This window comes from Orcinus orca, chromosome 1 (assembly GCF_937001465.1).
Source record: "Orcinus orca chromosome 1, mOrcOrc1.1, whole genome shotgun sequence".
Classification (NCBI taxonomy): domain Eukaryota; kingdom Metazoa; phylum Chordata; class Mammalia; order Artiodactyla; family Delphinidae; genus Orcinus; species Orcinus orca.
In genome coordinates, this window is record NC_064559.1 from 36,459,114 (window position 1) to 36,481,992 (window position 22,879).

Genomic DNA, 22,879 nt, shown 5'->3' on the forward strand with positions numbered 1-22,879 from the left:
TGTGTCTCGTTCGTTTGGTGTCCGCGAGTGCAAGCACAGTGCCAGGCTCTTAGCTTAGCTGCACCGTACCCACAGAAGTGAGTTAGCTTCTTGCCTGTTTGTCTTCTTCTGGATTCTGACGAGACTGCCACAGAGGAGCTGAAGCCTCTTTTCCAGCACCAGCATTTTTACCCCCAGTGGCCTTGGGCCTTATCAGCTTGGATGAAAAAAGTACTGTTTAGCAGCTGATAATTAACGAGCAGAGCAGAGCCTTGGCTGCCTCAGAGGCAAAACTGGTATTTAAACAATAAAGTTTTTAAAATCAAGAATTAAAGTGTCAGCTTCAGAAGCCACTACATCCAAACACAAGCCCTCCCAGTTAGAGAAGGTAAGTGGAATAATGGAGCCAAAGAATTCTTTGTAGCCTGAGGAGTCCAGGGGGAAGAGGCCGGGGCGGGGGTGGGGGGGTCGGGGGGGGGCATGGGGGTGGTGGTGGCAGGAGCGGGAAAGGGGCTTTTCTGTTTCTGCTCTTGGAGGTGGGGTCTGGGATTGCTTGGGGTGATGGGGGGATGCTTCACTAGAAAGAGCTCTCAGTGTTCCCTTTCACTCCCAGTTTCTATAGATTGAACTAATTTTGCTAGGTGGGCAAAAAGAGAAATTTGGAAAGGTAGGGTAGGAATAAACTCTGGACTTTTTCCTAAGGTGATGAAACATGCACTTTTGTATTCGGTGATAGACGGAGACTGTTCAGTATTACCTCGTGGGATCTCACCTTGTTTCCTTCTGATGCTACTAGGGTTGGGAGGGAAGAGCTGACGTAGGGCTTCCTCCCTTCTTGGGTCAGAACCAGAGCCTGAGGAGTTCCCCAACCTCTTGGTGCTGCCCAGATACTAACCACGATCTGCATCTCCACTGAAGGTGTTCTAAGAAATATTGCATGCCAGGAGCAGTCCGTGGCTTCAGAACAAGGGCAGAGGTTTTAAGAGGCTTCCTGTGTGAGGGGTGGCGGGCTGGAGAGTGCCTTCAACTTGTCATCAGGGGGCACCTGCCTCTATGCTCAGCTGCAGAGGTCAGTGGGTGATGCCCTTTCAGAGTCTGCTTTATTGTGAATGAAACAGAAAGCCCACACCAAGAAACCAGAGAGGCTCCTGAAGGGGCTTTTCGACAAGTTCACCCCAGCGTACACAGCCTCTATTTTTCCAACGCAAAGGAAGGATCTGTCGGACAAACCATTTTTTTTCGGGGGGCACTACTTCCAGGTCCAAGAGATGGTCTGAGATATATAGTTTGAATATAAAAATACTGTACTTTCTGGGAGATGTTGACAGTTAATGTCATGTCTGAGTGTCTTGTCACTCTCATGATGAGGGGAGGGTTGGATGAGAACCCTTGCTAGTCGAGCTTGGTTAGCCTGCTCTTCTTTTAAGGTTTCTCTTTGGGAATTGGTGGTATTAGTGGCTGAGCTCACCCAGACCATGTGTGAGACTTATGGTGGTGGCCTCTCCCTGACCACAGGTGTGTACGTTGAATGCAGTCACCCAGTTACCATTATGGACAAATGCAAAACAGTTGGAGGAGTGTAGGGGGAGACTTGGTAAGGGAATAAAACCAGCTGGCTTATCTGGCGTTGAACCCTTGTCCTTGGTGACATAAGCACATATGATTCACAGCCAATGTTGGCTTGAGTGTGTGCAGAGGTTCAGTCTTTTGGATGAAGTTCTAATGGTCCTTGCGGAAGCTTTGTCACCGGTTGAACTGAATTGTGAAGATACCACAGCGCATGCGCGCTCGTGAATCTGTTCATTCATCTGTTCACTGGAAGCTTATTGAGGGGGGAACATGTAAGCAAAATATTTCTTATATATTCCAAACGGTAGAAGAGCTGCATACTGGGGACTGGGTGAGCATGGAAGAAAGAGCCACCCATTTCTCCAAACACCAGACAGGCTTGGAATGTGTTGGTGCATCACCAGCCCTGAGATACTCTGTGATCAGATGAATCTGGGAAACATTCTGCAGTGCACATTAACATTCTAAAGGCTCTGAGAAGTTCTCTAGTAAAAGAATCTATTTGACTGCGTATAACCTGGTGCTTCTGACACATTTAGGGCCCCCTTTTTACCTATCACTTATTAACATCCTACAGAATACTATTTGAGAAATGGCAGTACGGTCTCCCTGCTCTGGGAAAACTGTCCAGTGATTCAGAGAAAAATTCACCTGACTATATGTTAACACAGGTTTGAGAGGCTTAAAAAACTGTGTGTGTGCATGCTGGGGGTGTGGCAGAGAAGGGCCCCTGGCAGGTGGCTTCCATTGAAGTTGGCCTGTCTGCATTCCTGCTGGCTTTGTGCTTCTGGAGAAGGCTTTTGTCCTGGCTTGAACATACTGAATAGCAGTTACATCTGTCATGCCTGGGAAGTGGCAGTGTGCAGTTTGGGGGGGGGGGGGAAGCGGGGAGGGGGGCGACGACAAGCAGTGAGCAGACACCCCTGCTTGAGGCCCAGGCTGCTGAGAGCTCCTCACCATCGGAGAAGGGAGGGCCTGCTGATCCGGAGGCAGCTGCTTGCTAGGATTGGAAGTGTAAGGGCGCAGGAGTTAGCTCCCTTAGCTCTGTGCGTCCTCCTTGTCTGATGGGGCAGGACTTTGAACCTTGAGGTGGCAGTGTGGGAGAAACAGGTGGGCTGGATATTTCCTTCCCTCCCCACCATCCAAGGGCATCTGGAGGGCAGACCAGGGTGGAAAGGCACTTGGCTTTTCATCACCCGGGGGAACTGAGGTGAAGGCATTTTGGTTTAAATTTAAGGAAGAATTCAGAATTGGGAAGTGGATTTACTAAATAAAGTTTGTGGAGTTTTAAAATTCAAGAGTCTCGGCTAGAATTCTTTTCAGACCGTTGGTGACTTGTCGGTGGTCCCCCTGATGGCCGGCTCCCGAGGAAGGCCTCACTGGCTTCTTCACTTGGAACAAACCCAGGCCCAGGGAGTTCCCAAGCCCACTGTGGGCCTCTGCGGCCTCCTGGTGCAGCTTTGCACGGAGGTCATGGTTGCTTACAAGGAAATTAACCACTGAGGGAAAAAGGGAATGTTAGTGGGAATCAGTCCCTCTTCCTGGAGATTATGCACTTCCAATGTAGGTAGAGCTCAGTGTCATGAAAGCAGGCCCAGGATTTCCTGTTTGTAAGTGTGTATGTATTTATATTTTTATGTTCTGTTTCCTCTTTTGACCTCCCCAAAGGGAAGGGAGGTAGTCTGTCCTCAGGAACTACGGTGAGCTGTCCCTCATCTCCCAGCTTCTCTGGCCATCTCCCTGTCTTACCTCAGCCATAGCCACAGCAGCGGCCTGGCGTTGCTCAGATGGGGGGAGGAGCAAACCCAGGCCCTCTGGTTGTTGCCTGTGGGAGTAGAGAAAGGGCAGATGCTGCCCTCAGTGCCCCCTGAACAGGAAGTCTGGGTGGGCCGGGCTTTGGTTTGGGAAGCAGGAGTATTAGCTGCTGCCGCCAACTGGGGTTGTGTTTTCAGACTCCCAGGCTCTGGCGTCCCCAGAGGGACCAGTAGCTCTGAGCCCTGAGGACTGGCGGCCCCCAGGGAGGGAGCCCTTGCCAGGAACCTCTGGTGGGTCTTGGGTAAGGGTGGAGGGGGGCTGGGCAGTAGGAGAGGAGAAGGGGTGGCTCCTCCCTCTCACATCAGCTGGGATGCAGCACCACTGCTGGGAATGCATTCCCGCCACTTCTAGGCAAATTGGTCACTGTGGAAATTCTTTCTTACTCCAGGGTGGAGCTTTCCTTGTTTAGAAGAACCTTCAGATGTGTTCTTTCCAGGTCCTGGCAGTGAGGCACTAAGCTGTTGACCTGCTGCCCCCTCAAGGCTAGAAGGCAGGGCAGTGTCTGAGCCCCATTCCTGTCATCTCTCCTTCTTGTTCTCCCTTCACCTGTCCTTCTGTCTTCACCTGATTCTAGCCTGGTGCGTAGTAGGCATGGATTGGGGGAGGGGTGGCACAGCACGCCTGGTGTTCCTCTTTATCACAGGTCCTAGCCTTGTTGGGTCTCCATTTCCTGTCATGGCCCTCCTTGCATCTGGGACGCATTTGGACCTAGACAGGGTGTCCTGTTGTCCTGCATGATGAGGATTCCAGATTTCCCCTAGGTGATTGGCCACAGTTATTCCAGGGGAGGAGTGGGATTTCCCCCACCCTCAGGCACTCCAGGCTCCTATAAGAGTCTTGACCTCCAAGCAGCCTGCCCCCCACCCCCTCCCCACAAGGAGAATGGTAGGAAGGAAGTCGTGCTGGAAGTTGTTTTTTGGTTTGTGAGGTAACTGTCTTTGGTTTGAGAAGCACATAACATATCCTTCTTCCCTTTAAGGTCTGAGGCCAAAAGTACTAGATTCTCTGGTTTCCAGGGAAACCAGAATGGATAAGGCAGAGAAAGAAGGGACTGGTTGTAGGTACTGAAATCTAAGAGGGGTTCCTGGGGTATCCTATACTTTTCCAGGGAATGTATGTGGTCTTCTCAGGGCCCTGGGTTGTACCCCTCACTCCATCAGCAGCCAGTGTGGAACCTTGGCAAACGTCCTAAACTCTCTGCACCCTAGTTTCCACGTGCCTGAGTGAGGATCTTGTCGGCCGCAACCGGATTGTGACTTTAAAGGGCTATGGAATATGTGAAAATTGAACACATTTTCAGGTTATATTACCTACCTAGAAAGAGAGAATCATATCAAAGAATTTAGCGTCAGAAGAAACCTTTGCCCTCAGGTAGGCTAGGCTTATCTAAGATTCCACAGAGGAGGGGACAGAGTGCAGGTTCTCAGCAAGGTAACTAACTGTAGAGCTGGGACTAGAACTAGGCCACTCAGCTTTCCGGCGTCTCCTTCTTTCACTTGGCCAACTCCAGGACATGCGTCCTCCGGGTGGAGAGCCAGAGTAGGCAAATCATACCACAGAAAATCTGACAGTCTTGTATGCAGTCAGGTTTACATGGTCTATGCTATTGTGGGCAGGGGAGCAGGGATAGTCAAGTAGATAATCTTCAAATTATTGAAATTGGACTTTTCAAAATATCAGTGACTTCTTTTGTTTTTCTCCAGCAAATACATCTCCTTAATTCTCTTGGGTTTCCGTAATGTTCTGTGTCCCAGAAACCTGCTGGATCTTGGGGGGCAGGGTGCTTCTGCTCATTGGTTCAGTGTTTGCGGTGGATAATCCACAAAGTGGAGTATTCTCGTTCAGACAGAGCTATTTGTACCCAGTCCCTTCTTTTGAGTACATACTGATATGATAGCAATCTTCTTGTTGTGGGAAACTTGCCTGTAGGAAAGTGGCTGGAGCTTGCTGCAGCTCTAATTGCATCTCTGCATCCTTTGGTTCCTGTCTAGAAACATGGTTCGCAAAGATGTGGTGAATAGTTGACTGTCAGAGCTGGTCCCTTCACTGTCCAGGGGTGAATACCAAGGCCAGAGAGGGGCAGGGCTAGAGTCCGATAGTGATGGAGCTTGTCCCATGGGAACAAGAACTTACGACAGCAAAGGTCTGAGCACTAACCTCACATATCCTCCATCTTGGCTAAGATTGCCTGTCCCCAGGTCAGCTGCGCCTTTTGCAGTTCTGCCCTTGAGAGGCCCCTGTGCTGTCTGAAGGCCCTCTTCTCCCCCTTGCTGCTGTCCTCCCATGACCTCCCGCCACCTCTTCTTTCCCTAGTGCTCCCTATTGGCTGTTACTTCCTCCACCGCCCCCCCCACCTTTATTATGAAATACTTTAAAAGACAGTGAACTTGAAAGAACTGTGCAGTGAACACCCATATACACAACGACCTAGATTCTGCCATTAACATTTTACTCGCTTTCTCATGTCTTTCTCCATGTTTCCATCTCCCTATCCATTTATCAGCCTATCTTATTTTGGGAATGCATTTTATAGTAAGTGGCAGACATCAGTACCGTTTGCCCTTAAACACAGCATACGTAGGCATTAATTAGAGTTCAATGTTTGTTCATGCGTTTAAGTAATTTTTTTTTGGTGGTAAAATTTATATAGCAGTGAAATGCTCAGATTTTAAGTGTATCATTTGATGAGTTCTGATAAACGCTTCCATCTGTGCAACCTGAACCTGTGTCAAGGTAGAGAACAAAAAATTTTATTACCCTGGTAAGTTCCCTCATGCCCCTTCCCAGGCAATCACAATTCTGGTGCTTGTTTCACTAGAGATTAGTTTTGCCTGTTCTGGAATGTCCTATAAATAGAATAATCACAATGAACTCTTTTATGTAAAGTTCATCCACCTGGTTACCTGCATTGGTAGCCCGTTCCTTTCTATATGGAGTAGTTTTCCGTCGTATGGTTATGATACAGTTTGCTTATCCATTCTTCTTCGGAGCATTTCCAATTTTTGGCTGTGATGAATAAAGCTCCTATGAACGTTCTTGCACAGGTCGTTTTGTGGACATAATGTTTTCATTTCTCTTGGGTCAATACCTAGGAGTGGGATTGCTGGGTCAAAGGAGGCTGTTAATTTCTTGTTCCTGAAATTACACTCTGTATTCTGCACCCAAGATCGTGAGTATTAGAAAGTGCCTTATTGCTCATCTAGATTATTCTTTCACTCAATGTAGGAATCCCCTGAGAGCCCACCTGAGCGCCTCTGCTTGAGTGTTTCCAGGGATAGGGAGCTTACTACCTTACAGGCCCCCGCTATTGGGGGATAGCTCCTTTTAATTTCTGCCTTGGGGAGCCACATAGGGCAAGTCTAATAATTTAGCCTTCTTTGTGACAGCCCTATAGAATTTTGGGACTGTTAATCACATTCAGTTCCTCAGCTGCTCCTTCGGGGTTTCTCTTCTTCAGGATAATTGTCCCAGTTTATTGACCCGTTTCTCCTGTGACTTGCTTCTCAGACCTTTTATGCACTGCTCATCATTCTTTGGAAGTTTAATACTTTTTTTTTGCTTAGCAGGTGACACTGGATTCTAGATGTGGTCTGAGAGGTACAGAGTGTGGTTGGATCTGGACTCCTGTCTTGATCTAGGTACTTGATCTGCTAGTGAACTGAAGGTGATGCTGACTCTTTGGCAGCCACATCATGGTGTTGGATCAGATGAGTTAATGTTCGTAAAAAAATACCGCAAATCTAAGGTGATATTAAGGTACTCATGCAGCTCAAAGTCGTTTAGACAGAGCCTCTGATATTAATAGCATCTACTGTGTACCTTCTGCTTGCCATCATCCTGTTTAATCTTTGCCACCACTTTATGAGAAAGGTGCTATTAAACAGAACTTAATAAAAACTATTTGGTTTAACACAGGGCTTGTCAGCTTTGGCACTATTGACCTTTTGGATCAGATAATTCTTTGTTGTGGGGATTGTCCTATGCTTCTTAGGAATTAGCATCCTTGGCCTCTACCCACCAGATCCCAGATGCAGCCCTCTCTGTGCCCTGCCAAGTTGCAACAATCAAAAATGTCTCCAGACATTTTTGGATGTCTCCTGTGGGGGAAAATCATCTCAGGTTGAGAACCATTGCCACGGTGTAGAACTTAGTCATTGAAATAATTTAAATAATGTAGCTCTTCCTGAAGGGTAACCACTGCTACACCTTAGCATATATACTTCCCTATTATGTTCTTTGTAAGGGCAGTCCTTGCTTTTCACAGTTACAATATACATGAATTTCATTTATCACAGTTTAGTTAAATAACACCGGTCTCCCAACAGCATGGTTCCAATTCCAGTTGCCATGGTATATGAACTCTGAGTGATTGCATAGAGTACAAACTTTGCTACTAGCTCTTCAGTCCACAAATCACTAAGTACCTAACAGATGTTTGTTATGATCAGTGACCAGTCACAGCCCTTCTTTCAGAGTCTGTTGGTCGTGGTCACCGCCCATCTGTTGTTGAGTTCACACATACACAGGACAGTGTGCAGTTGTGTTGCCTCCTTGTCCCCTAGCGATAAACTCGTGTGACATTTTACAAAAATGGATAATCAAAAGAGGAAATTGCCCACCGTTGATGAAATTTCAGCAAAGAAATGAAAAGTGAAATTCCATAACTGAACATAAGTGAAATTATAGAATAAATAGCTGATTGTAGGAATGTTGACATTGCCGCTGTTTGAGACTCTGCGTATGCAGCCAGAGGAACTTGGTGAAGGCAAACTCGTTGACACAGTGGTTGTGATGCAAAGGATGAAGAAGTTCTAGAGGGAGTGACACTGGGGAAAAAAACTTCACGTTGAAGGCACTCTTGGAGATATTTTGCAACATTGAAAGCACAAAGGATAAAATGTTGGAAACTGATCCAAACTTAGAAAGGAGCGTGGCAGTTTGCAAAGGCGATGCTTGCTCGGTATTGTGTGTTAAATAACAAAAAGGCAAGCCCTGTTCAGAGGGCTCTGGATGAGTCTTTACAAAGCAAGAAAACACTCATTCTCAATGTCTGGTATTTTTTAGTTACAGTGTGCTAAATAAATATTAGTTTTATACTAAATATATTTTTTTTCATTTCTCTATTCATTTATAGCTGACAGTAAAAGAGTTTTTAATGTTTTGACAAAAATTTCTAAAGGTCATGGAACAATCTTAATTTTCCCCATTGATGATTAAGATTGCTTTGTGTGGTCACTTGTATGGTTTCATGTCACTAAGTAAAGCAAAGGCTGTCTATAGTTACAAAAGTTTGGGTAAATACACGTGCGCGCATGCATGCGTGCACACACACGTACGTCTGCTTTTTCTTTTTCAAAACATTTTACAAAAATGGGACCAGACTACATGTATCAATCTGCAGCGTGCCTTTTTCATGGAAGGATATCTTTTTTGGAGAAGTTTTGATCTCATTTGTCTGGATCTACTTCCTTCTGTTCTATAATTGCCTATTGTTTAATGCACCATTATGGGTATACCATATTTATTTGACCAGTATCTATTAATGGGCATTTAGTTTATCTCATTTTTTTTTCCCCATTTGAAATGCACTTGACCCTTGAACAATGTGAGGGTTAGGGGTGCTGACCCCCATGCAGTCAAAAATCCACGTATAACTTTGCAGTCGGCCCTCTACATCTGCAGTTCTGCATCCGTGGAATCAACCAACTGGGGATGCTGTAGTACTGTAGTACGTATTTATTGGAAAAAATCCGCATGTAAGTAGACCTGTGTAGTTTAAACCCATGTTGATCAAGGATCAACCGTAATGCTAAAGCGAGTATCTCTGACAGATACTATCATTAGCCCCATTTAATGGATGAAACAATGGAGATTAGAAAGTGAAGGGAGTTCCCGGTGGTCCAGTGGTTAGGACTCTGTGCTTCCACTGCAGGGGGCCCGAGTTCCATCCCTGGTCAGGGAAATTATTAAAAAAAAAAAAAGGAAGAAAGAAAGCGAAATAACTGCCTAGGGTCAGGCAGCTACTAAGCTTAGAGCTGGCTTCAATTTAGGATAGTCTAATCGCAGGGCCCTTGCTTTTAACAGTGCTCTATAGCTTCTCTTCTCTTAGAAGTAGCTTTTAACAACAGAAACAACAATATCACCAACAAACAGTAGTAGAGTTTATTGAATTAAGTACAATTCTAAGTGCAAGTACATTATTGTTATTTTTACTAAACAACAACCCTATACAGCAGGTACTATTATTATCCCTGTATTACAATGAAGGCAACTGGAGGTATAAGTTAGGAAACTTCCAGGATCTCATGGTTAGTTAATGGAAGAACTGAGACTCACCCAGGCAGCCTGGCTTCAGAGCCTTTGCTCTCGCTCATCGTGTGGTATGGATCTGACTTGAGAAAGGTCTCTCTCATCACAGGCCGTTATAGATGAGTTTTTGAGCCCCAACATGTGGCTTTTTTAGGGGGTCACTTTGGCCCGTATTTTCACCTACTGTGATCTGTAAAAAATCTGTTACCCGGCACACTCCAATTTTGGGGTCACTTGCAAGTCTGATGAGCTTGCTGTCTACTATGTCTTCAGCCAGCTTATTGGTAAAATTCTAGGCAAAGCCAAAGATTGCATGCCTTGGTTTGTCGCTGGAGGTGTTCTCTGGGTTTAGTCAACAAGCAAATATTGAGTACGTCCATAATGCCATGTATTAGACCCAGGATTAGGAATCAAAAGGTGAACAAGACATGGTCCTAGTCTCCAAAAGGCACACGGTCTATTCAGCAGGAGGAGGACCAGTCTTGTAAATAACACTAGTGAGTGCTGCAGTAAGAGTTTAACAAGAGCCTTGTGGGAGCAGAGAGGAAAGAGGGCTGACTGTGCCTGGAAGTCACCAGGGAGGATTCACAGAAGAGGTGACATTGCGCTGGCGCTCAAAGGATGCAAAGACGTGGAGTCGTGACAAGGCATGGCATGTTTGAGGACAGTGAAGTTCAGTGTAGCTTAAATAGAATGTGTTAGGAGGTGGGGGCAGAGATATTATGGCTAGGAGTTAGGAAAGACCAAGCTAAGGAATTTGGGTTTTATCCTCTTAGCCAATGGACATCTTTAAGGAAGAAAATGTCCTGCTCAGATTTGCCTTTCAGGGATTGATGTGGGATGTATTGGAGAGCAGATTAAGTCTACTGTCTAGAAACCAGTTAGAAAGCGCATAAAATAAAAGGGAACCAAGCAAGTGGCAGCAAGACTGGAAAAGGGAAGATTAGATTTGGGAGATATTTCCATAGACAAAATTGGATTGGTTCTGTGGGTGAGGGAGGGAGAGAAGCTGCAGATGACTACTTCAGGATTTATATGTGGGAACCTGGCTACATGGTGATGTCATTGTCATTTACTGAGACTGGGCAACAAGTCAGAGGGAGCAGTGAGTTCAGTTTGGTGCATGTTCAGCCTGTCCTAGGTCCATTAAATAACACTTTTATTATTGGTCATTTATAACAATTACAAATATCAAAATGCTTTGTCATCTCACCCCCTCTTTCTTTGTCATCCCAAAGGTCTGGCAGGAGACTTTGTCCATGTACTTTGTAGAAGTCAAGGACCCTGGTATCTGTTATTTGTTTGGTCTATAATTTAGTAACCCTGCTAGAAAAGGTAACAAGACAAGTGTGCCATGGCTTCTTAGGGAAGCAGGCTGCGTTGTGAAGGTCCAATTCATGATCTGCTCCAGAGCTCTGCCAGAGACAGATGTGAAGTTAAGCAGTTCTTCTTCTTAACAGTTCTGTGTACATATTGTTTCTTTTGCCTTGACTCTGTTTCCTTCACTAGACTGAACTCCTTGAACCCCCTGGTGCCTGGAGCAGAGTGGGTACTGAGGGAATGCTAGCTGCCCAAAAGCAGGGCGTTGCCTGTTTTCCCCATGGCCCCTCAGTGATTACCAGCGGTGGTTCGGGAATCATACCTGCAGGTTCCTGCTGTATCCCGGGATGTGATTCTTCTAAGACCGGCGTCTTTTAACTCAGTCATCTTTGGGTGATTATAAGTTGGTTGGTTCTTGGGCCATCTTGGATTTGAGGTTTCCCTTAAGTATGTCCCAATTTGAAGTGCTTTCTCCTTGCTAGAAAAAAAGGAACACTTTGGAGATGAACATTCCCCCCTTCTCTGTCATTTTGGTAGATTAGAGCCTCTGTCCCCATGAGGGGCCCACTTCCTCCCTGCTGCTTCTTACAGCTTTGCATGTAGCCTTTAGCCACATTTCTCATAGTTCTTGCATTTTCACAAGCTCTGCTTATGCTGTTTTATGAGCCCACACCACTGTCTTTGGGTCTGTCCTGGATTATGGGCAGGTGCTCGTGTCTTTGGACACATCCTTAGAGCCCCCTGTGCATGGCCTTGCCATTGGCAGCTGCTTCCTCCTGGTTCCTTTTTCCGGGATTATCATGCTTTAGATGATCAGAATCCACTTGTTGGAGGCCAGGCCTTGTCCTTCAAAATGCCTCCCTTTTGGGATCTCTGATCATGCTATTCCTTTGTCTCAACTTCTAAATACTGTTTTTCTGGAAGTCTAGGCTAAACAATTGTTTTTGTCCTAAGGCTTTTTCTTCCCTCCTTTGAACTCTGAATTGACAAGTTTACTTCCTCCCAATGTGGGATTCTTGTTGTTATTGTTTTGCTAATTAAGGTTTTGTTTTGTTTTTTTAAACATAATTTACTAGATTTTGCTTTCTGGTCAGAATCAAGTTCTGGGTAGCAATTCCCTTCTTCCATCTTCAGCTGTGTGAGAGGCAAACTCTTTAGTAAGGCAAGACAGGAATGTATCAGGCGCCCTGCTCTTGGCAGAAAAAGACTTAGTCTCTCTCGCAGATGTCCTCGTGCTCATGGTGGGTGATTTGAGTTCTGTCTTGCATCTGGGCCATTTTGTAAACTGTGTAGGAAAGAGTGGTTCATATCTTCTACCACGTTACCACAATAGCTACTTATTGTTCTTTTTCCTTCTCTCTTCACGCAGCTGTCCTCCAGTCTTAGGTGTGTGTAATTGTTGTCACGGGCGGGGTGTGTGTGTGTGTGTGTGTGTGTGTGTGTGTGTGTGATTTGTAAGACCCTTCTCCTCTACTTTCTCTCTCAACTCCCTCCACCTCCCGTTAGATCTGTTGATTAAGGTATACATGCCTTGAGTCTCATTCCGCTAAACTGGGGTGATGAAGATGAGTGGCATTTATCACTTCCAATTGAAAATTTATATTTGCTTTGTCAGTTGTATAGGGTCAAATGGATGGGAGCTACGTGTGGACCAGAAGCTGTGTTCGTGACCTCCTTCTGTCTTATTTTCTCTTAATAGTCCATCTCTGTGGGTTTCGTAAAGTCATACCTACATACTACAAAGAGCAGAGCATTTTTTCTCCCTGCTCAGATTTTAGCTTACAGCCAACTTGGAGAGCCTAGTGTGTTTCCTTCCTCCTGTCATCTACCCTGTGTCCTGGGGAAAGATGCCTTGTATCCTGCTGTAAGCCATGGCCTATAGAATTGTTCTGATACACAGTCTGCCCATTTAATCAGTAAGTGTGTGTTGCAGCTCCTCTGCACTAAGCTCTGTGCTGGGCCTGACGGATGCAGAGATAAATGTGGCTGACCAGCAAACAGAGCAGGGAAAGGAGGCCTTTAGGAGGAAGGAGACAGGGTAACAGTACACTAATATCAGCAGCTCAGGGTTTGTTTGTCAAAGCCTCGTTTGTAGTGAAAAAAGGGACCTGGAGGTTAGAGTCTGAATTGGGTTGAATCCTGGCTCTGTCAGTCACTAGCTGTGTGACCTTGGGCAAGTTACCTCGCCAGCCCTGGTTGCCACACCTGTAAATGGAGTCAGGCATTGGCTCTATTCCAGAGGCCTGTTAGGAGGCTTAAATATAGCATATTTTCTATATATAAAGTGCACCTGACGCATGGTTGGTGCGGTATACACGAATATTCTTCTTTCTCTTTCGAAGTCGGCTGGAAGAAACAGAAATATCTGTGTCCTGTAGCCTTTCACTTTCCTTTCCAAGACTCCACCGTGGTTGACATCCCTGCTGTGCGCAGGACTCATTTCCAAATAAGTCAGAAGTGGTCAGCAGTAGCGGTTTGGGGCCTCAGCCTGCTCTTTCTCATATTTGGGCTATACTCTCCAGGAAGATGCCAGGTCTTTCTGTCACCTGGGTTCCCCTCATACTCTGAGTTCCAGCAGGTCCTCTTTCCCCCTCCGAGGTCAGCATGGTATCCCCATCTCCACCCACCTCCTGCTCTAACAAGCAGGTCAGCTTGCTTCTGGGGCACTCAGGCTGGGGGTCAAATATAGGACCAAAGCATACTGCCCCTGAGAATCCCTAGACTTAATTTTTAAGAAGAAATACACGCAGATGGTAGAAATCCATACAATACAGAAAGATATAAAATGAAAAGGGGAAAAAATGGAAAATGGTACTAGCTTCTCTCTAGTGCCTACTCCCCTGGGGTCAACTCTGTCGATGTTTTAGGGGGTAAATACCTCCAGAAAAATGTTAAGCATCGACGTGTCTGTATATCTTCTCCCTCTGCCTTAAAAAAAACAAAACAAAACAACAAAACCACCCAAGTGGTATATTTTACATTCTGTTTAGTACATTTTTATTTTTGGAAATTTAAGAAACACAAAAAAGAAAATGCTACCTATATTACCACCATTTATGAATAACCACTAATGAACCTTTTGGTGTGTTTGCTTCTTGTCTATGTGAACATACTTTAAAAGTTACTTAAGTAAAAAAAAAAAAAAGTTACTTAAGTAATGTGAATGCAGCTCCATTAAAAAAAAAATTAGAACAGAAACAAAAAAGCCAAAGTATCATCATGTTCTTCGTCTGCTTTTCCATTTATTAACACCCAGTTCCCCTCACAGTGGCGGATGCAGCCCTGCCGCGCTCTTTCAGCAGGCTGTGCCACACTCTGTTATGTGGAGATGCTGCCATTTATCTGACCATCTCCTCAGTGGTAGACATTCAGGTTCTGACCAATTTTTTTGCCATTAAGATACTTTAGGAACGTATTTGTAGGATGATTTCCTAGCTAAGTAATTATTGGGCCTAAGGTTTGAACATTTACAATTTTGATAGATATAGCCAAAAATATACTAGTTTATATCCCTGTTGAGTGTATGAGAGAGTGCCTTTTCCTCAGCAATCTTTGCATAAACTCAGGAGTTTGTTTGTTTGTTTGTTTTTTGGCCTCACGGCTTGCAGGATCTTAGTTCCCCGATCAGGGATCGAACCCGTGTCCCCTGCAGTGGAAGCTTGGAGTCCTAACCACTGGACAGCCAGGGAAGTTCCTCTTTTGTTTCGTTTTTGGTCAAACATTAAAAAAAAATTCGCCATTCTGGTGAAGTTATTGTTACTGTTTTTTATAAACATTTCTCTTTTAATGAGTTGCATCGAGCATCTTTGGTTTGTGTTTCTTTTGCTTTGAACTGCCTGTTCTTATTCTTTGGCCATTTTTATATTGGATTGTTAATCTTTTACCATTGATTTGCCAGAGTTAAGTTAACCTTTTATCTGTCATGTGTTGCAAGTATTTAAAAAACTTTGTCATTTACAGTGTAACTTCCAAGCCTCTTGTCTTTTGGTTGAAGGTTGGTCCTTTGTGGCTCCCCAGGGAAGGTCCTGGAGAGTAAGAGCGAGGGCGAGGGTGGGGACCACAGGGAAGGTCACGCTCATCTTCTGGGCAGTGTGGCTCAGTGCTTTTAAAGGCTTTTTGTACTGGGTTCCTTCCCCATTTTAAGTTTTAGCTTTGTTTTAGGTCGGGATTTCCCCCCATCACATTAATGAAAATCAGTTAGCAAAATAGAAAACCGCTTTTACCTCCCAACCAAATGTTTGGGAATGTGTGTGCTAACATGAAGGACCCAGTGATGTACTTCTGTGTGTCTTTTTTTTCAGTGACCTTCTAAGATCAAAAAAAAATCTGCTGTTAGATTTGTTTGTTTAGATCACTTCCTAGGGGAGGCCCATCAGTTGCTCCTCTCTGAGCTGTGCAGAGGTTCTAGAAGAGGGACATACTCTTTCTGCCCCTATAGATTAGAGGAAAACCATCATTTCAACCAAGACTTATCTGTTTGTCATGTCTTATGCTCCCGAGTTGGGCTAGATGAAAAGAGCTGTGTGACACCTCTCTCCAGCCTTTCGTCTCTCTGAAATTTGGGAGATATTGTGGCAGCACACAATTTATGTCCTTTATAGCACACATCATGATATGTAATTAAAAAATTTTTTTAAAAATCTTGTTTGTTGTGTACTTCCTGCACTAAAATGTAAGCTCCATGGGGGTGTAGGCCTTATTTGTTGTGTTCTCTGTTGTTTCCCAGCACCTTCCAAACCAGCGTGTGGCACGTGCCAGGCACTCCGGGTTTGCCAAGTGATGGCAATCTGGGTAGGTGAGGTCAAGTGCTGTGAGTGCCACATGTCTCCCCATCCCCTTGATGGCTGCAGAGCCAGGGATGGGGGCTTTGGAGGGACCTGGCTCTTTAGAGAGATAACACATGATGCCAGGACAGCATGTCCTGGTCCTGCAGCCTTGTGACTCCTCATAACCTCCTTGTTCACTGTTCAGGGCTCTGGGGGCCCAGTGTTGTAGGTTTCAGGTTGAAAGGAGAGGTCGAGGGATTTTTGAGCCAGACATGGATGCCCCACTCCTAGCTGGAGAGCTGGGGAGGCTAGGTCAAGGGCCAGGTGGAGCTGGAGCAGGACAGAGAGTGACTGTGTAGGTTGCACTACAGTTCTGCTCTTCTCCTCTCCTTAGAGGAGGGCTGTGCAGCATCCAGCGCCCACTGGGCATTGAGCTGCTTTCTTGCTCAAGACTCGACTGGGCAGCCCCTGGTCTGTGGCTAAGCCACCTGGCAGAACTGCCTGGAAGCCCATAGCTGCTGTTCCCTGGCCACAGGGCCTGGGGGTATGGGTGACAGCCTCCAAGTAAAATTGGGAGAGAAGCTGCTTTGCCTCTTTAAAAGTATATGTGCTAATTGTAAGTCACTTAGAAAATTAAGTTATAATAAAGAAAATTAAGGCACCTGTAATCCTATCTTTCAGATATATAATTACCAATATTAACATTGTACTGTGAATGCGCTTCCATATATATGTATATATATACACACATACACATACTATATACATCTGTGTACATACACGTACACACACGAATATAGACAGATATACATATAGAACTGTACTGTACGTAAAGCTTTGTAGGTTGCTTTTTCACATACTGTCAGATAAATTTAAGGAAATTTCAGACTGGGAATTGTGCTGCAAAAGAAAAAAAATAAAGTGCTACTGCTGATAGCGACAAGGTGACTGAGACACTTAGGAATCCGTTTCGCATTAAATATTCTTCCGAAACATCATTTTAATGATTGAAGAGTGTATAGATAAACTCCTTTTGAAAAAGCAACCTCTATTGCTTGTTGCTGGGCATTCGGTTTGCTAGCCATTTCTAGTTAAGGTAAACAACTCTTAGAATATACATAGCCTTAAAGCTCCACCTATGATTAGTGCCATAGGGTAAATTCTAAAATTCTACAGTTCTTGAATTCTGGAATTTCAAAGTTAAAGGTTGGTTTGTACTTTAAGGCCTATGTACATTTTCAGCCCCCATTTTGGCTGTTGGTGTCATGGACAGTCTTGGGCAGATGTTGTACCCTTTGCCTTACCACGGGGTGGTGGGAAAGAGGCTTTGGGAGCGGTGAGAATGGGGTTCAGATTCCAGCCCTGCTGGGGACAGCCAGCTCAGACCTTGAAGTGATCGCGTAGCTCCTCTGAGCCTATGTTTTCTCATTTATAAAATAGGATGCGTCCTCCTGGGGCGGGTCTGAGGGCTCCCCGTTGGAAGTGCTTAGCACACGTTTTAACTCAGAGCCCTCCCTGGAAGCAGGGGCTCCCTTCTCCCTGCTCCTTTTCGGCTGCTCCTTGCTTGCTGCCAGCTCTGTGCTAAGGAGCTTGCTAGGACTCAGCCCACAGCAGCACCTCTCCTTCCCAAGTCCTCCTCGTTTCTTCTGGCCTGCAGAGTGCCCAGGTCAGCCCCCTCCTTGTGGTAGGGAGGGGAGTGGGTGAGCCTGGCCCACAGCAGGGTTGGTGCCCTCCTGCTGGGAGTGCAGAGGAGGTCTTATTTACCAAGGTGCACCACACGCCCGGCACCACGCTCTGCCTGATTCAGACTTTTGCATCACTCTTGGCACCAAATCAGTCTTGGGAAGGGATGGATGGCTTCATTCTCTCAGGACATGTGCGCCCCACCCCCGGCTATCTAGCTAGGTGGTGTGGGAGGGAGAGGGAGACTCAGGGCTAGGATGCCTAAGCCCGCTTCTCTCCCAGTGTTCTGGGTCCCCCTCCACCCAGCGCCTGGAGCTATTAATAGCACCTTAAATGAGATGGGTGTGAGTGAGATCCCAGCTGCCCACCCCAGTGGGACTCTGGCACACTGTGGGGGGTGGTTTGGGGGGCAGAACAATATATTAGCAAACACTGATGCAGTGCTTACTATGTGCCAAGCACCGTTCTTAGTAATTTACATAATGCATATGTATTAATTCATTTAATATAGGTAGGTACTATTATTATCCTATTTAAGAGATAGGGAAACTATGGCGGCACAAAGGGATTAAAAACTTCCCCAAGTTCACACACTTGGTAAGTGGTGGAGCTTGTGAAGGGCATGATGTCTTGGGACCTGGGGTTTGTTCCTTCCTGTCTTGTCCTCAGATCTCCTTGCTGGTGAGCTGCGCTTCAGGCCCCAGCCTCTGTTTCTCTCCTTTTCTCCGGCTCACCTAGGCTTAGGATGCTGATTACTCCTGAGTCTTTTCATGTGGCCCCATGATGGAAGATTTGGTGGGGGATATAAGGGGCACCATCCTCTTCCCTCCACGTCCCGGCAAAGACAGGCATGGAACAGTATTTTTTTTTTTTAATTTTATTGGTGTATTGTTGATTTACAATGTTGTGTTAGTTTCAGGTGTACAGCAAAGGGATTCAATTATACATCTACATGTATTCATTCTTTTTTAGATTCTTTTCTCATTTAGGTAATCACAGAATATTGAATAGAGTTCCCTGTGCTGTCCTTGTTGTTTATCCATTCTGTGTATACTAGTTTGCATCCCAAATTCCCACTCCATCCCTCCCCCACCCCGTTCCCTCTTGGCAACCACAAGTCTCTTCTCTGTGAGTCTGTTTCTGTTTCATAGATAAGTTCATCTGTATCATTTTTTTAAGATTCCATGTATAGATGATATCATATGATATTTGTCTTTCTCTTTCTGACTTACTTCACTTAATATGACAATCTCTGGGTCCATCCATGTTGCTGCAAGTGGCATTATTTCATTCTTTTTAATGGATGAGTAGTATTCCATTGCATATATATACCACGTCTTCTTTATCCATTCATCTGTTGGCAGGCATTTAGGTTGCTTACATATCTTGGCTATTGTAAATAGCGCTGCTGTGAACATTGGGGTGCATGTATCTTTTGAATTAGAATTTTCCTCTTTTCTGGATATATGCCCAGGATTGGGATTGCTGGATTGCATGGTAATGGAACAGTATTTTGGGAGAGCTCCCACAGCTCCCTCATTGCCACCATTACCCTAGAGGTTCCTCCCCAGGCAATGGGCTCTGTGGCCTGGTCCCTGGCCCCCCGCCACACTTGGTAGGTAGGTGACCTTGCCTATTGCATTGCAATCTAGCACATGCAACAGTTGACCTTCTCTACAGAGCAAGGGAATTTCAGATGCAAACTAAAAGGGGGCCGAGGCAAGTTGCAGTATCCATTCCAGGCTTAGCATGGGCTCAAAATATTTTATAATCCCTTTCAGGCATTCCTTGTCTCAGGGCCTGTGGCTTTTTGGTGGGAAGACCCTTCTTTCCTTCAGACGTGAGCCCTCAAGGCTGTGGTTCTGGGCCCTTTCGCCTCCACTGTCCTTGTCCAGGCCAAAGAGGTAGGAGCCTTTCCCACGTGACTCTTGGCTTCTGGTTGAACCTGCTGTGTTCCTCTGCTGGTGGCCCCTGGCAGCACCCGGGGAATCCTGTTTTCTTTCCCTGACTCTTCTCTGGCTCAGAGCTCAGCAGCCCCCTTGCTGATCTTTACTTAGCCCGGTACTCCAGATTAGCACATTCTTCCTTTCCTCTCTCCAGGCTTCTGTACCCCACAGCTGTCTACAAAGTCTCTTTGGCTCTTAATGGCTTTGCCCCTGTGACGTCAGCCAGCCTGTCCTCCTGACTGGATTGAAGGTCTAGCCTTCATTGCGTGGGCTGGTTTTTATATCCATTCAAGGATTTCTGATAAATACATACCTGGCTGTCAATTACCAGTCTTCATGGGAAATTCTTACTATGTTTCTCTTAGAATTTAAAAATACTTGCTCTTTCCAATTTTCTTATTTTGCCACATTGAATCCAGTTTTACAGATGAGGAAACCCATTTCAGAAAGGTAGATTGGCTTGCCTGACACAAGCTGGGAAGTGCAGAACTGGGATGCAAATTGTGTGCGATTCCCAAGACCAGGTTTGTTGTGCTAGGCCAATCCAGCTCCTCTGCCAGGTAGGGAATTGTGTGTAAACCTGGAGGTGGAATGTGGACCCAGGCGTTCTGGCTGTAGATTCTCTTTTACCTAATGCCACACACGCTAACGTGTCTATAGCAAAGAGAGCAAGCAGAACCTGCCGTGCGTGCTCTGAGTTTAGGAGGGGCCGAGGGGCATGCACTTGGGTTTGGGCCTTGGTGTGTCCTCATTTAGCACAGCTGTGGTTGGTTACAGCACAGAGCTGGTTTCCAGGCGGTGGTCACAGGGCTGCAGACTGAAACCCAGCCTATAGTCTTGCTGGTGACTTGTATATATCAGGGTTTCTTGGTTGTATCAGGATGTTCCAGCCTCAACTCAGAGGTGATGGAGAGGGCCCCTGTGCAGTTGCAGTTATGCTGATGGTTTACAGTGGTGAGTGCCTTCCTGATAACAAAGCACACTTAGAGGTATTCTTTCATTAGATGCTTGCAATGGCTTTGTGAGGGAGGGGGCCAGGCAGGTATTTGAACCCCCAACTTACAAATGTGGAACAGGCTCAGAAAGGTAATAGCCTCTCCAAGGCTATGCAACCAGAAATTGACAAATTCCAGACCAAGCCCAAGTCTCTCATGATTGTAAATCCAATGACCTCATGTTGCCTCTGAGTAAATTTGACAACTTCAATTCTTCCTCTCTGGGCTTCAGTTCCTATGTGCCTGTAGGGGGCGATAGAGGTCTTTCTATTTTGGGTGCTCTGAGAACTTTTTCTCTTGAACCCTTTGAACTTATCAGTCTTACAGCACATTATCTCAGGATTAGAAGCATTTTCTGTGTGTCTACCTCCCCTCATGCCCTCACCCCCCAGTTTGAGTTCTTTCAGATTGGGACTCTTCTATTTGATCTTGACATCTAGCACAGTGTGTGGCCTAGTAGGAGCTCAATAAATGCTTGTTGAATTGAAACACATGCAAATGAAATTGGCCAGCGTCTCCTCCTCCTTCTCATAGTGCATGGGAAAGGAAAATAACCTTTTTCCTTGGTCCATCCAAATAAATGAAGTTGAAGGTGGCAAAACTCAGGACCTGTGCAGTGTCCTTAGATGGCCACCAGGTGGCAGTGTGACCCCATGGCGACCTTGTCTTCTGCCTGCTCCCTAGGAGACTGAATTATCTTGGCCCCTGTTGGGGGATTGCCTCTGCAAAGCCAGTTTGCATTTGGTGATCTGAGACTGACAAGTCTCGGTCTCTGCCCCTCCTCTGAAAGTTGCGTGTTATCGTGGAAAAGGTTTACGCTTTGGAATCCACCAGGCCTGGTTTCCAACCCCGGGCTCTGCCTTTCCCCAGGAACTGAGCCTGGGACACACTACTTCTCTGAGCCTCAGTTTCCACATCCTGTAAAATGGGCAGCCGTTGTACAATTAGAAAAGGACCAGCGTATCATAGACCATAGCATAACTGAATGTTAGTTTTATTTTTGGAAATTCCTGTGTTTGCTTTTCCCTGCCCTCTGTAATCTGGCTCCGTCCTGGCCATCTGATCTTACTCATCAAGCTTCATGCACTTTCCAGAAGGTCTCTTAGTGCTCCTGATGCATCACCCACCACCCCAGGGTACCTCTCGGTACCAAGATGACTGCCGTGGCACCAGGTGTCATATGCAGGAGAGATGGTGTGCATTCCTTGTGCTCCTTTTAAGAGGCCTCTCAGCAGACTTCCTATAAAGTTCTTCTTGACCAGTGTCAGGTCTTAGTAAAGGGCCTGGCTTAGACTAGTCAAGATTCAGCCCTTCAGGACAGGAATAAAGACGCAGACGTAGAGAATGGACTTGAGGACACGGGGAGGGGGAAGGGTGGGCTGGGACGAAGTGAGAGAGTGACATGGACATATATATACACTCCCAAATGTAAAATAGATAGCTAGTGGGAAGCAGCCGCATAGCACAGGGAGATCAGCTAGGTGCATTGTGTCCACCTAGAGGGGTGGGATAGGGAGGGTGGGAGGGAGGCTCAAGAAGGAGGGTATATGGGGATATATGTATACGTATGGCTGATTCCCTTTGTTGTAAAGCAGAAACTAACACACCATTGTAAAGCAGTTGTACACCAATAAAGATGTTAAAAAAAAAAAAGATTCAGCCCTTGAGGCAGGTGAGGGCGCCAGGCTGCTTTAATACCCCTGGCCACCTGGTCCATGGAAGAAGAGGGGACAAGGACGAGGCCCGTGAGTTAAGTAACTTGCTCAAGGTTGCAGATCTAGTAAGAACCAGGATTCAAACCACACCGGGCTGACTCCTGAGGCTATCTGTTGGTTGAAAGGACATTGCTTGGGATTTGATACGCTGGGTTTAGGGATCTTGGAGGTACCTTTTCTAACTGATCTGGAGTCTCCCCTGTCTCTAGGCCCCTTTCCATTGTTGTTTGGGTTTTTCTCGGTCTGTCTTTCTGCCCAGGTGTCCTTTACCCTCTGTCTCCCAATGCTCAACTCTGCTCGCCTTCTGGAATAGACTTCATGCCCACAGCTGGGCCTTTCCCCTGAATGGTCAAGGGTGGTCTCAGAGTAGCTGTCGAGACCCCACGTGGGGTCATCTTGAGGTTCCTTTTAGAGCAGATGAGGGAGCTGCAGAGCTCTGAGTCGGGGCTTAGGAGAAGGAAGTGCAGGGAAAGTGCTAAGGGCTGGTGTTGGACCTGGGTAGGGAGAGTCGGTGGTGTGTCGGTGGGGATGCGGGCGAGTGCGTGGGCCAGGCCTTGTGGTAGGTGCAGGTGGTGCAGCAGCCGGCTGCCCCGCTGAGGTTACTCAGGAGGCACTTGGCTTGCAGATGCTGCAGGACTGCCCCAAGGCCCGCCGGGAGGTGGAGCTGCACTGGCGGGCTTCCCAGTGCCCACACATTGTGCGGATCGTGGACGTCTATGAGAACCTGTACGCGGGGAGGAAGTGCCTGCTGATTGTCATGGAGTGGTGAGCAGCCCTCCCGC

At 46.2% G+C, this 22,879-nt stretch overlaps 1 protein-coding gene across 1 annotated transcript in view; it reads left to right on the top strand.

Annotated features, from left to right (window-relative positions):
• MAPKAPK2 (MAPK activated protein kinase 2) overlaps positions 1-22,879 on the top strand; it is a 44,125-nt gene that overhangs the window by 17,212 nt on the left and 4,034 nt on the right. Inside the window, exon 2 of the mRNA XM_004282422.4 lies at positions 22,723-22,862. Coding sequence (XP_004282470.2) covers positions 22,723-22,862 — 140 coding nt within the window. The remainder of the gene's footprint in view (positions 1-22,722; positions 22,863-22,879) is intronic.